At 33.5% G+C, this 14,622-nt stretch overlaps 1 protein-coding gene across 1 annotated transcript in view; it reads left to right on the forward strand.

The window, feature by feature from the left end:
* Window positions 1-14,291, forward strand: part of LOC134235771 (uncharacterized) — a 34,630-nt gene extending 20,339 nt beyond the window's left edge. Inside the window, exons 10-11 of the mRNA XM_062717917.1 lie at window positions 2,194-2,441; window positions 13,921-14,291. Of these exons, the coding sequence (XP_062573901.1) occupies window positions 2,194-2,441; window positions 13,921-13,974 (302 nt within the window). The 3' untranslated portion in view covers window positions 13,975-14,291. The remainder of the gene's footprint in view (window positions 1-2,193; window positions 2,442-13,920) is intronic.
* Window positions 14,292-14,622: the final 331 nt, after the last annotated feature.

Consider the following 14,622-nt stretch of genomic DNA (forward strand, 5'->3'; position numbering starts at 1 on the left):
TGGAAGTTTCCGGTTTTGATAAAAATCGGACACATGCCAAAAAGCGTTTAGCGAAGCTAACCGCTTAAAAATACTGCGGAAAATATCACTGTCAGACATTTATTTGCTCTGACAAGTAAAATGATCTGTTAGACTGGAAAATTTTTGTCAGACCAGATACATGTATGCAACTCATTTTTTTACGTTGGTAAAGGGAAAAAAATAATAGCATTAAAGTTTGTTGGTATTCGATCTCACAATTTCAAATGACATTAATTTTGCATCCCCATTTCATGAATTTATCAGCATTCAACTGGTCATGTGTACAACCAAATCTGAACTTGAAAAATGTGAATGTAGTTTGCATTGCAGTAATACTTTATAAAATGAATAATTTGATTTTATTATATAATTAAAACAGTTAGAAATAATGAATACATGGGTATGGATGGACACAATGGTATACTAATCCCAATGATCGATCTGTGAGAAAGATCGTTCCTCGTGATTACAACTGTTTTGATTTTCTTGTAGTAGCTCGTTAAACTATGTCTGATTTTTAATTACATTTGAATCAAATCAAAATCACAAACTTAAAGTGCCACTCGGGTGGCGCAGTTGTTAAAAAAGCTTGCTTTAGAGATTCAACATAATGTGTTTATTGATCCTTACATCGCAGGTTCGAATCCTGTGGGATGCATTTGGAGATAAACTCTTTTGATGAGACCATATAAACCGAATCCCATGTCGCAGTTTGTGCTTGCACAAAATGATCCCTCACTACTCAATGGTTTTGAGTGCCGTGTATAGGTAAAAAATTTGTAGACTTACATGTAGGTAGCTCCATCGACAAGTGGTAGTGTCTCAATATGATTGAAAAAATTATCGTACGTAAAACAAACAAAATGTAAAGTATTCAGATACTTACTTCTATATAGAAATTACTTGAAACGAAATTTAAAATTATGGAATAACAAAACTTGATGAATAATTTATAAAGATATATACATTTGATAAAAAAGATAAGCACCGTGTTCTATAGAAATTAATTATTGTGTCCGAAAAGAAACATTTATACCAAAAAGAGAATAGCAAATACTTGTTTTAATCAGAGGAAGAAAAACGACAATCTAGTGTCTGGTGATGGTAACATCGAATATAAAGAGTGTTTACTTGTTTGTTTCTTGGGACCAAATATCTTGTACACATTCTCAAGAGAGTAGGGGGCGTTTTGATTCAAATGCCTCAAAAATATAAGGGTAGTGTTTGAGTTTGAATAATAAATTGTACTGAAAGAAGTTTGAAACCTACCCACAAAATATTATTTTCGAGTTTGGAAAAATTATTTTTTGGTGGTGGGGGTTGTTTGTTTGGTTTGGTCAAATTGTTGAGGTAAGAATTAGAAGAATAAATCCAGAACTAAACTTAACTGTTCGTGCGCAATAAATATACAGTTTTTTCAATGGGTGGCACTGTAGCTCTCCGGTATGTCAATTTTTTTTTTTTCGGAGAGCTACAGTTCTGCAGCAAATTTAAGAGCAGTCCCATGATCTTGGCTATTCTAAAGCAATAGAAATTATTTTTAAGGTTTTGTGTTTTTTTTATCTCTAACAAATCAGTTCTAGCTGACTTAAATCTGAAAGCATGAACATTTTCCTATACTTCATGTGATATCTTTCAGAAAACAATATTCAACTCCGATGAGTACTTTCAGTACTTTGTTTTATTGAGGTGTTTAAATAGATACATTATAAGTAATGTTTTGCATGGAGTCAATGTTTTTTCTTTCAATAAAATAGTGTAACCAACAAAGAAAAGAATACAACCCTTTTTTCAGTTTTTGTGCTGAAAGTGAAACCATCAATGTAACAAAAAGACATTTAAAATTAATGTACTATATAGATAAAAAAATATACTAAAATCTTTATTTTCAAACAATTTTAAAGCTATTTTGACCTATGTTTATGAAATTGAAAGATTAAGAGCCCAGAAAAATTATTGTATTAGCGTATTTGATGAGCTAAAAAATTTAATTATTTTGCTAGTGATTGTCAATGAAATTCAAAACCCGATATACTCCCAGGGCAAGTTAGGTTGTACATATAAAGTATGGATAATTTCAATATACTGGTATGAGTGAAGAGTTAAACCTTTATTTCTACTTTATCCATCTCAGACATACATTTGTAAGTATGTTTAAGCAATTTTTTGAAGGTGGATCCAACACTTGTGTATCATCTTTATCTATGGACGTTTCCATCATGTATAAACTGTTGAGGAATTACTCTGACATTGCTTCACCTGGGAATGGATGGGGAAAAGAACCTAGAATAATGGATATCACAGAGAGTGACGACATAGAAAGAATCCGTTTATATAGAAATAAATACAGCCATGATCCAGGAAGTAGCCCAGTAATGAGTGATAGTGTCTTTAACATAATCTGGGATGATCTTTCTAAGGTGAGTAAAGCACTATACGCAGAGGGTTATTTTGCTTTCTAACAGTATGTAAAATTTAATGAGACAATTTTTATTTTGGTTGTGGATCATCTCTCGACTGTAAACGTTTATTTGTCCTTGTACGGTAAGACCGGTCATTCATAATGGTAAGAGCTTATATGAAACATTTTAGAACCATTTTTGGGAGTCGAACTATGTTCAATCTTCCATGGTCATCACGCATTTAACATACGCAGTAATTTATGTTGATTATATAGAGCCGAAAGCGAGGTTATTGTGTTGACCAATTTACTCCGAAGATATTCAACAGAAAACATGCATAAACCTCCGCCACAAATAGTTCATGTCATTTTCTCCTGAATTGATCTAATTTTCATAATTTGAAATGTAAGTAAATGTTATGATAAAGTAATCTTATTTTGAAAATTAGATTTCGTTCAAAGTAAAACTAAATTATTAAGAACCTCAAACGTTTTTCGTAACGGAACTCATATTTAGTGTAGCGTCATACATAGTCTCAGACACTGAAAGAGATACTAATGACAACACTACATACTGGCGGCAAGCGGTAAATCTAGTCTTCAAGACGCCCGACGGTCCCAGATTTTTAGAGTTTTTTTTTCTACCGGTGCACAGAATTTATTCAAATTTTTCATGCACATTTTCTTGGTTTAAATGAATTCATGCATGCAAAAATACTTTTAGGAAATATGCGTATTCATTACTAGATCAGCAGTATCACCTGCCAAAAAGTGGTAATTCTAGTCCTCTGTTATAAATGTTAAACCAAAAACGGACACCGATGAAAAGGCAGCAAAATGAAGTATATTTTTTTAATAAAAGGAAAAATTCATTTACATACCTGATAATTTTTACGCACACAAACTCTCACATATACCACTGTTTTTTATGTTGGGTCATTAAATATTTGTTTTTAACTTAGTATTGCTTTTTTCTTCACAATATTAAAAGAGATTAAGTTCTGACGTACTCCATGTATAATGTTCGTGTAATTGAAATACATATTTATATTCACAATTTTCATAACACATTGATAAAGGTGCCAAGGAAAAATATATTACAAATTTGAATACTGTTAGCAGTGAATTATATAAATGATCAACCGCCTCTAATATTCTAATATGAATTTAATGGCAGTGCCCATGTTTTGCAATGGGAAACCCAAAATATGTGTAGGATGAAAAAGTAATAGCAGGTGCACAACGGCAATATGTAATAAAGATTCAATGAAAATTTCGTTCAGTGGTGTAAAAGGAGTTGCGGATAAGAGATGGGTATACCTAAAGCCTAACAAACAGATGGACGGAAAAATTGATTGATAAATACCCTCCTGCTTTTCAAGCAGGGGGATATAAAAGAAGACTAAAGTAGGCAGGCAAGCATTATGGCCAATGCATTTTTTTGCTATTCAATGTCTCTGAATGTCTTTCTCAAGATTGATGCAACTCAAAAAATCTTAAACAGTTGTCTGTATTTGAAATAATAATATTGTTCACTCGCATAACCTCCCGATCAAAGATTTTATTTTACACCATGTTCAACTCCCATGAGTGCTTTCAGTACTTTCATTATATCTAATAATAATTTCTCGGCATGTATCTGTCAGAAGAAAATAGGTAACACAAATTATTTAATTCAATAGAAACAATAACAAAATTCAAGGGGGCAAAAAGTATATCAGTTGAAAACAATCCATTCTTTTGAGCATACATCTCTCATTAGAAAACAACGCAAAGTAAATTTTACATAAGAAACAAAAAAAAGAAAATTCAATGGGACAAAAATTTATTTCTGCTTAAAGCAACCTTTACTGTATTTACATGTATGCACATGTACATTTGCAAAGATCTACTATTTTCTCATTTATGCTAATTTTTGGTTTAGATTTAAAAAAAAATCCAAAATTAAAGAAACGTTTTTTCATAAACTGAATTGTTAAATGCGTTTGTTTATTTAAGGAGGAAAAGGGCCTGGAGCTTTAAAAATTCCCGTCAATGAATTTTTTTCGTAATTTTATATTAATAATTTATTATGTCCTTAACATTTTAAAAGGGACCTGTTTTGAGATTTCTTTTACAAATATCACCCTGTATAGTGTCTGTATGAAGTTTTGATTCTTTATGTTTACGGGTCAATTACGGGGTCCATAATGCGAATTTTTACGCACAATAATAATAATGTTAGATAATGCTATATACTCAAATATTTCAGAATATTGATAATATTTAAATTATCTGATAGCATTTGTTTTAATTTCACATTGTATTAGGGTGGGATAATTTCCGCACTTTTCAAGTCAGCTTCAACCACAATAAACTCATTTTGGACAAAATTCTGTCAATAAATATTGCTTAGTTTATGATTGAATGGAAGCCTTTCATCATAATTATTTACTGCATTAATATCGCAGGGTGAAGCTAACCTCAATATCGCACAGGACATCGTTAAATAAGACGTAAGCATGATAAAAACGCTTCACGTTTACAGTTTCTGAGTGCGGGAATCAACTGTGACGTCAAACGAAAACATAACCACGCAAAATTATTTATATGCAGAGAATCACTGCTACCAAACAAGAAAAGATATTGACTTAGAAAATCTGCTTCTGAATTTTAAAACGATGTATTTACTTCAATTTGTTTATTATATCCCCGGCTTGAAAAGAGAGAGGGTATATAGTAATCGGTATTTCCGTCCGTCCGTCCGTCTGTACGTCCGTCCGTCCGTCTTTTACACTTTGGGGTACCCATCTCTTATCCGCAACTCTTCTCATACCACTGAAGGAAATTTAATGAAACTTTCTCAGAATCTTTATTACATATTGCCATTGTGCACATCCTACAGTCCCTGAAACGTTCTACTTTCCCACCTGAACGGTGAACGAACGCTGAACGAACGGTGAACGAACGCAGAGCGAACGGTGGGTGAACGATGTGTGATAGGTGAACGCAACTTGGTGAACGATGTGTGAACGGTGAACGGTGAGTGAACGCAGAACGCAAACGGAGCGCGAACGCGAGCGCAAAGTGAACGGTGAACGAACGGTGAACGCAAGATGAACGATTTATTCGGAATGCCTTTGGTCTTTTCCTTGCATTAAAATAATTCTTTCATTCTATAATTCAAATGTCATAAATAAATATACATAAACAATAGATAAACAAAAGAGAAATAAATAGATAAATAAATAAATAATAAAAATAAAATTCTGCACATACGTATGTTTAAATCGATATTTTTATAACATGGTTTTATTTGCCGTAAAACGTGTATTTGTTACCGCGTGTAGTTAAAAAATAAATTAATCTACTAATATAGTAAATAATTATGCTTATTCTTTTCACTAATTAAATAATGTGGACTTCTGAAGATAAAACTACTACTTATAGAATGAATTAATTACATTGTACGTGGTTGAAACTACCGTACATTTGTTTCCGTGTCAAAGCGATTCTGAGTAAAATAACGGATTCACAATTATCTGTTGACATTGACTGTTATCGTACTGCATAAAAATTCTCGTTTTATTTAGATTCTACTGCAAAATATTCTATATTTATATGCCTTTTTATTCTTTTATGACGATTATTTTTAGCTAACTTCTTCATGCATCTGTAGACATTTCCCGGCCGTGATTATTCTCGGTCAAGATGTTGGAAAGAGGCATTCAAATTATTTGTAATACATGCGTAGATAAAATTTTCAAAACTAAATAAGTAATGTGTTGTCATAATTTTTATTGAACAGAGAAATGTACGAGAGAGAGAGAGAGAGAGAGAGAGAGAGAGAGATAACCCTCTCGATTCTCAGATATATATTGTATCAAATAAAAATTCTTATTATTTTTCCTAAATATTCCAAGCAATAAAGGTAATCTTTTTTTTAGATTAACAAATCCATTTGAAAGTAATCATTGGCTTTTATTTTCCATCATCAAGTTCACACAGTTCACAGGAAGTCCGTGCTACATTTGTAGTAGCGTGCTTGTGCTGTCAATCAAAATGATTCGACACAGTGGAGGTGTGGAAATCGCGTTTCACCGAACATGCCGAGGGCAAAGAGTCACTTAGTATTCCAAGAAATATTAATATTTTTCCCTATCATTTCTAGATCTGATTTTTGCATTCCTGCAGAAAAAAAAAATAATTCGAATATATACTTGGAAGGATTAGGTTTTAAATTGAGTGTGAAACATATTCCCTGCCAATTTAAAATATTTCTGGCGGCACAAGTTTATACTAAAATACTTTTGTTTAATCACTGTTTGATGTTGGTTTTAAGACTGATTTTCTTGTGCTACAATAAAAATTAAATATAAATTAAAATATACTGTAAAACTTAATAAGAATTTTATTTCGGGAGAAAAGGCACGGAGGGGGGGGGGGGGGTCTTAATTATACTGAATGGCAAAAAACATATTTTTAAACATATGTTTAGGTGCGGTGAAGGAAGGAATTTTCCTTCTCTAATAGTAGACTATTTTAAAAAGTTGGTCTTTTCTAAAATTTAAAACCACACCATCAATTTAATTATCTCTAAAGATATTTAATTAACTGAATATTTGCAGTACTGTTCATAATTCTCAAACCTACATGTAGTTTAAATACGTGTTACTGTAGAAATAATTTTTTATGTATTCTTGTTCTGTGAAAGACTTGGATTAATTATTATACATCCATTAATCATTTGTCCTCTTTAAAATTAAATCAAATTATGCCGTGCGTGAAACATTTGTACATTGCTCTTTTTTGAAGTTAATATTTTAGTATCGTTCTACATACATGTAGGTACTTAATGTATTAATTATTTTCCAGGGAAAATTCATGAAATAAGTAACAGCTTAGTTATAATAATAGAAATATAAATATCATAGATAATTTTTGCAATGAAATAATTATTCTTCAAACACGATATCTAAGTTATTTAATTAAAAAACATGTAAATCCTTACCATCAAAAAGATAAGTCCTTTCACTTCGGAGTTCCGAATGACAATGAAGACTGAACGATAAGTGAACGGTAAACGCAAGGTGAACGCAAAGTAAACGGAACGGAGAGCAAACGGTGAACGTTTTGTGAACGGTGAACGCGAGCGCACGGTGCATGAACGCAATACTGTGAACGAAGAGCGAACGGTTAACGCACGCTAAACGAACGGTGAACGAACGGTGAGCGAACGGAAAAATGGGAAAGTAGAATGTTTCAGGGACTGTATTATACTTTTTGATCCGACATATATTTTTGTTTTTCAAGATCAATGCATGGACACTGCCATTTTATTCATATGGGAGGCGGGGGTATCATGTAGTGAGCTCATTGCTCACAGTACCTCTAGTTATCAAATAAAACTGATCATGATGTGTATAACAAGTACTAATTGTAACGGGAACCGTTACAGATGTTCCCCAAACGCTCCCCAACTCCCTTTTGGTGCCATATTCCCTGTAAGCTGTTTAAATAAAACAAACTCTGTGCATTATGTTTTCCCAAAAGGATACCAATTATATTCTAATTTTAGCATTGCACCCAAGCGCATATGAATGCATGTGGGTTATGACCATATCATCATGTCTACACTATCTATATATTTTAATAACTATATATTAAAGCATTCAGTCCAAAAGTAATAAAAAAATCACTCATTCAAGTGTATTTTAATTATACTCGTTCCAAATGCACGCACGTGCGTGCACGTGCATGATGACCATACCTTCTTATAGGGGTCCCTTACATCTATCTATGTTCTAAATCCCATCCGGTTTGGTTGAAAAACAAGGGAGTTATGGCCATTTCAAGTTTCAGCCAATCAGATTGCAGCACACGTGCATGCGCGTGATTTCATTCTTTTTTTCTACACCATATTGTAGGATACCCTAATGCATGGCAATATCTTAAATTTCAAAGAATTTCGTCAAAAAACAAAGGAGATATAGCCATTTAAAGTTTAAGCCAATCATATTGCAGCACGCGCACATGCGCATGCTTTCATGAAAATTCTTTTATATCATGCTGTAGACCTTCATAATGTAGGACTATGTTCAAAATTTCAAAGGATTATGACGAGAAACAAGAAAGATATTGAGACTTTAGTCTCAGCCAATCAGAGCAAAGCGCATTTGCATGCGCGTGAGATCTTGCTATTTTGACCATGCTATCTTGTCTATACCTCTAATGTATCCTTACATTATGAGTTTCAAACAAATTCATAAAAAAATAGAAAAGTTACGGCAATATCCATTATATTAGTCATTTCACGTGTTGCACGTGCACGCTCTTGCAAGCACGTGCGCGCAAAATGACCTTGATTCCGCAAATCTACATAACATGTCTACTGACCCTAAAAAGGTTTTACCTACATCGGACGAACAGTTTACAAGATCACTCCCGGACAAAAAAGTACCCAGGAAGAAGAAGAAGAAAAATAATAATAACTAGACGAGCTTGTTGCAAAGCAACAAATAAGTCTTCCGTCTAATTCTGAAGACGATGATATCGAGATAGACATTTACGGTTATGTGTGCAGAAAGCAAGCCATTTACAAATACTTCCGGCCTGACCGGATGTGACGGTATTTTAACGACTTTAAATGATCTCTGCCTCTGCTATTTATTATTTTGAACAACTTTCCTTCTATGATGCATAACAAATTGTCAACACTTTTTGAGATATCAGAGAAAACGTTTTGGCCCCTCTGGATCCTTTATTTTAGGGGCCAGCCCTTTTTCTTGGATATCATTTAAAAGATCATGCAATTCTACACTTCTTTTGTTTTATATGTCTTAACAAAATATTTCTAGGTAAAAAGATATCTTGGAAAAAGTGTTTAAAACTTTGTAATTCGTGATACGTCTATTTTCGGGCCATAGCGAGCGCCGACGTGCGGCACTTCCGATAAAAATGAAATACGTTATACATATCTACAGACTTTGGTCTATTATATCTGAAAGTTTCATGTTTCTATCTTGAGCCATTATTGAGAAAGTCTGCGGACAACCAGACCCTTCAAAAATCATAAAATCGACAATATCTCCAAACCGGAAGTGACGTCATCAAATCAGAAAAAAACGCATAAGGTTCAAGTGATGTTACATAAGTCCTGAAAGTTTCATGGAAATCCATCGAGCCGTTTTCGAGAAATCGCGTGCACAAAATCGGTAAGAAAAAAAAGAATAATAAAAGTGAAAAAGAAACCTAAGAATAACAGTAAGGTCTTCCGCTGAAGACGGAAGACCTTAATAACTAGAGCCGAGCTCGTTGCAAAGCAACGAGTAGGTCTTCCGTCCTGTTTGACCGGAAGTAACTTTAATTTTGAAAAAAATGAGTAATGAAGTCCAAAAATTGTTTCACCCTCCAAATCTATGTTAATTATTGCAAAATTTAGCTATTTTTAGCTACTTCCGGTGTGACCGGAAGTGACGACAATGGACGGGAAATTAATTTTTATGCTTCAAGTGACATATGTTACCCTAAAACTTGTCAAGAACGGCAAAAATATGCATTTTTGGACTACTTCCGGTTTGACCGGAAGTGACGTCGCCGGACGTATTTTGACAACGCCAATAGATTGAGCTTGACATTTTGAACAACTTTGCTTCTTTGGTGTATTAGGAATTCTCAATACTTTTTTAGATATAAAGGAAAATCTTTCGGCCCCTTTAGGTCCTTAATTTTAGGGGCCAGCCCTTTTTTCAAGATATCATTTGAAAGATCTTTAGATTCTACACTTCTTTTGTTCTATATGTTTTAACAAAATATTTCCAGGTAAATAGATATCATAGAAAAAGTGTCAAAAATTTTGAAATTCGCGATAGGACTTTTTTCGGGCCATAGCGAGCGCCGAGGTGCGGCATTTCCGGTAAAAATGAAATACATTCCGCAAATCTACAGACATAGGTCTACTAAACCTGAAAGTATCACGTGTCTATCAAAAGCCGTTTAGGAGAAATCGTGCGGACAAACCGACCCTCAAAAAACCATTAAAGTGCTGATAACTCCGGACCGGAAGTGACGTCATCAAAACGGAAAAAAACGCATAAGGTTCAAGAGATGTAACATAAGTCCTGAAAGTTTCATGGAAATCCATTTAGCCGTTTTCGAGAAATCGCGTGCACAAAATCGGTAAGAAAAAAAACAATAATAACTAGAGCAAAGCTCGTTGCAAAGCAACGAGTAGGTCTTCCGTCCTGTTTGACCGGAAGTTTATGCTACTTCCCGTGTGACCGGAAGTGTTGACGACGGACTTAAAATTAATTTTCATGCTCCCAGTGACAGATGTTACCCAAAAACTTTTCAAGAACGGTAAAAATACGCTTTTTCGACTACTTCCGGTTTGGCCGGAAATGACGTCGACGGACGTATTTTGACGACTCCATTAGATTAAGCTTGACATTTTGAACAACTTTGCTTCATGGACGTATTACAAATTCTCAATACTTTTTGAGATATAAAGGAAAAACTTTCGGCCCCTGTAGACCCCTAATTTTAGGGGCCAGCCCTTTTTCCGAGATATCATTTGGAAGAACTTAAAATTCTACTTTTCTTTTGTTCTATATGTTTTAACAAAATATTTCCAGGTAAAAAGATATCGTAAAAAAAGTGCTAAAAATTTTGAAATTCGCGATAGGCCTATTTTCGGGCCATACCGAGCGCCGATGTGCAGCGCTTCCGGTAAAAATAAAATACATTCCACAAATCTACAGACATGGGTCTACTAGACCTGAAAGTATCACGTGTCTATCTAAAGTCGTTTAGGAGAAATCGTGCGGACAAACTGACCCTTAAAAAATCAATTTTGTGCTGATAACTCCGGACCGGAAGTGACGTCATCAAAACAGAAAAAAACGCATAAGGTTCAAGTGATGTTACATAAGTCCTGAAAGTTTCATGGAAATCCATCGAGCCGTTTTCGAGAAATCGCGTGCACAAAATCGGTAAGAAAAAAAAACAATAATAATAACTAGAGCAAAGCTCGTTGCAAAGCAACAAGTAGGTCTTCCGTCCTGTTTTGACCAGAAGTGCCGGAAGTGACACAACAAAAGAAAGCAAGGAGCTTAAAAGTCTCCAGTGACTTTATAATTTCAATTTTGCATCAAAACCTTCAAAATAAGCCATTTTTTGCTACTTCCGGTTTGACCGGAAGTGACGACGACGGACGGAAAAATTACTTTTTATGCTTCCAGAGACATATGTAACCTCAAAACTTGTCAAGAACGGCAAAAAAACGCGTTTTCCGGCTACATCCGGTTTGGCCGGAAGTGACGACGCCGGACGTATTATGACGACGCCAGTAGATTAAGCTTGACATTTTGAACAACTTTGCTTCTTTGACCTCTTACAAATTCTTAATACTTTTTGACTTATGAAAGAAAAACTTTCGGCCCCTCTAGGCCCTTAAATTAAGGGACCAGCCCTTTTTCTAACCTATCATTTGAAAGATCGTGAAATTTTACATTTCTTTTGTTCTATATGTTTTAACAAAATGTTTACAGGTAAAAAGATATCGTAGAAAAGGTGTATTGAATTTTGAAATTTGCGACTTTTCATTTTTCGAGCCATAGCCAGCGCCGACGTACTGTACTTCCGGTAAAAACGAAAGACGTTACGCATATCTATAGACTTTGTTCTATCATACCTGAAAGTTTCATGTTTCTATCTAGAACCATTATTGAGAAAGTCTGGAGACAACCTGACCCTTTAAAATTCATAAAATCGGCAATATTTCCAAACCGGAAGTGACGTCATCAAAACGGAAAAAAATGCATAAGGTTCAAGTAATGTTACATAAGTCCTGAAAGTTTCGTTGAAATCCATCGAGCCGTTTTCGAGAAATCGCGTGCACAAAATCGGTAAGAAAAAAAAGAATAATAATAATAATAATAAAAGTGAAAAAGAAACCTAAGAATAACAAGAAGGTCTTCCGCTGAAGACGTAAGACCTTAATAAAAGTGAAAAAGAAACCTAAGAATAACAAGAAGGTCTTCCGCTGAAGACGGAAGACCTTAATAAAAGTGAAAAAGAAACCTAAGAATAACAAGAAGGTCTTCCGCTGAAGACGGAAGACCTTAATAAAAGTGAAAAAGAAACCTAAGAATAACAAGAAGGTCTTCCGCTGAAGACGGAAGACCTTAATAAGAAACAGAGTAAAAACAATATGTTCCCCAACTTCGTTTGGGGAACATAACTAATGGGTGCTTGATCTCGCTGCACTGAGAATTCAAACACTACGTCACTGACGTCACTGACACTAGACTTGTAGGGTAAAGAGAAACGGACGTGTGCATTTGGTAATCTCACAATATCTAAATGTTGGCAATACCTTTAAAAACTCTTAAGGTATGATTCTTCTCTGGTTTCTGACTAGATAGAATATTCAAAGTACATTTGTTGATATGTCATATATCTAGATGTAGGAGATTTAAAAGACCATATTTTTCTTTCTTCATCACAATTATACAACTTTAAATAGAAGTGGTAAACTGAGTTTGAAATTTAGCAGGGACTATATTTTTGGCAGAATGATGGTGTATAAAAATATCTTTTTTTCTGCCTCTTAAAAGTATTATAGAACGCTGAATTTAGTTAAAATTTTCAAATGTAAGTTAAATTAATAATAAGGGACTAAAGTTTCAAAATATATCAAATAAATAAGATTTTTCACACATACTAGAACTATGTTGGCTTTTAAATGCTTCAAATCTAAGTAAAGATTTGAGCCAAAAATCCGTAAAAAGTGTTATTTCTCTCTTAGTAAACGATCAAAACTTTTAGTTTTTGTATCATTTTGTACCTTTATGTGACAACTTTACTATATGTGAAAATTGGAAAAAGTTAAATATAGGAAGCACATAAAAATAACTTATAAATACTAAAAAAAAAAAAGAAAAGTTGAGGAAATTCGGATTAACATATATCAATTTTATTTCGATTATCCATGTCAATTTGGTAATATCATCTTATATGCCCTATATAATAGTATCTTTTTATGCAAAAAGAAAAGCATTCAATCTTTTGAATTACAAAAAGGGATCGCATGAATGGAAACAGTAATTTTTTATTCTTAATGTCCAGGAAAAAGGTAATGACCCTGACCTGACCTTGCCTCTAGTATTAAACAGTCAAATCTTATCTCACCGATACCATCACTTAGTGATATTGTCCTCTTGATTCTGTGACAAATTTCCTTAATTTTTAAATACAAGAAATGCTAGAAGAATCCTACCTTAAATATTTCCTTTTATAATAAATGTTGAAACAAAACAACTCTATGATAACATTACACAAAAATTAGCGATTTTAACAATGCTTAACATGTACGTCAGTAACGACTATGACGTAATCTGTCTTTTGAGTCATGTGGCATGTGACCTGTCTCCCCTTCATGAACATAAATAGTTTGTTATAATCTATGACAGCAAAACAATGTTATACTTTTTCATAGGATTTGTTTCATTTATTTTCAGGCCATTCTAAGACTTAGTGGTGATGTTTTGAAGAGAAGGATTAGTGAAATATAACTGAGTGGATAATAAAAATTCACAATATGAACGTGACAACAACAAACATTTCTATGAGAAAAAAAGATTGTCTTCATGCTGATATTCATTTACATTTATTGTAAGCAAAATGTGCAATATTTTATAGAGGTGATTTTGGTGGACAAACAAGATATTGATTTTACAATAACAACATAATGTGTATACCCTTTATAACTATAAAATGATATTTTACATTTTACTCATCCCTGGATTTTATTATCTATATATCTATATATTGTAATAAATTGTGCTTTTGCTCGGTCACAAATTATCATTTATCATTATCGATAAATGATCAGTATCACTACTAAGTCAAAAACGTACTGACATTCCCATTTTTTACTGACAAACTTAGAAAATTACTGACAATATGCTGTCGTTACTGTAAAACTTAGACAATTACTGACCTTTTTACTGTCGGTACTGATAAACTTAGAAAAGTGCTGACAATCTTAGTGGGTGCTGAAAAACTTAGACAATTACTGACCCGTTTACTGTCCCTGCTGAAAAACTTAGACAAGTGCTGACATTTACTGATAATTACTGTCCCTATTGTTCTCGCTTTCGGAGTAGCTGTAGTAGTGTGGAATTCGATTGAATTGATTTTTTTTTTTTATTTTAAAATAT

This window comes from Saccostrea cucullata, unplaced genomic scaffold, assembly GCF_032062105.1.
Source record: "Saccostrea cucullata isolate Sc308-1 unplaced genomic scaffold, CSIRO_AGI_Scuc_v1 ctg3713, whole genome shotgun sequence".
Taxonomy (NCBI): Eukaryota; Metazoa; Mollusca; class Bivalvia; order Ostreida; family Ostreidae; genus Saccostrea; species Saccostrea cuccullata.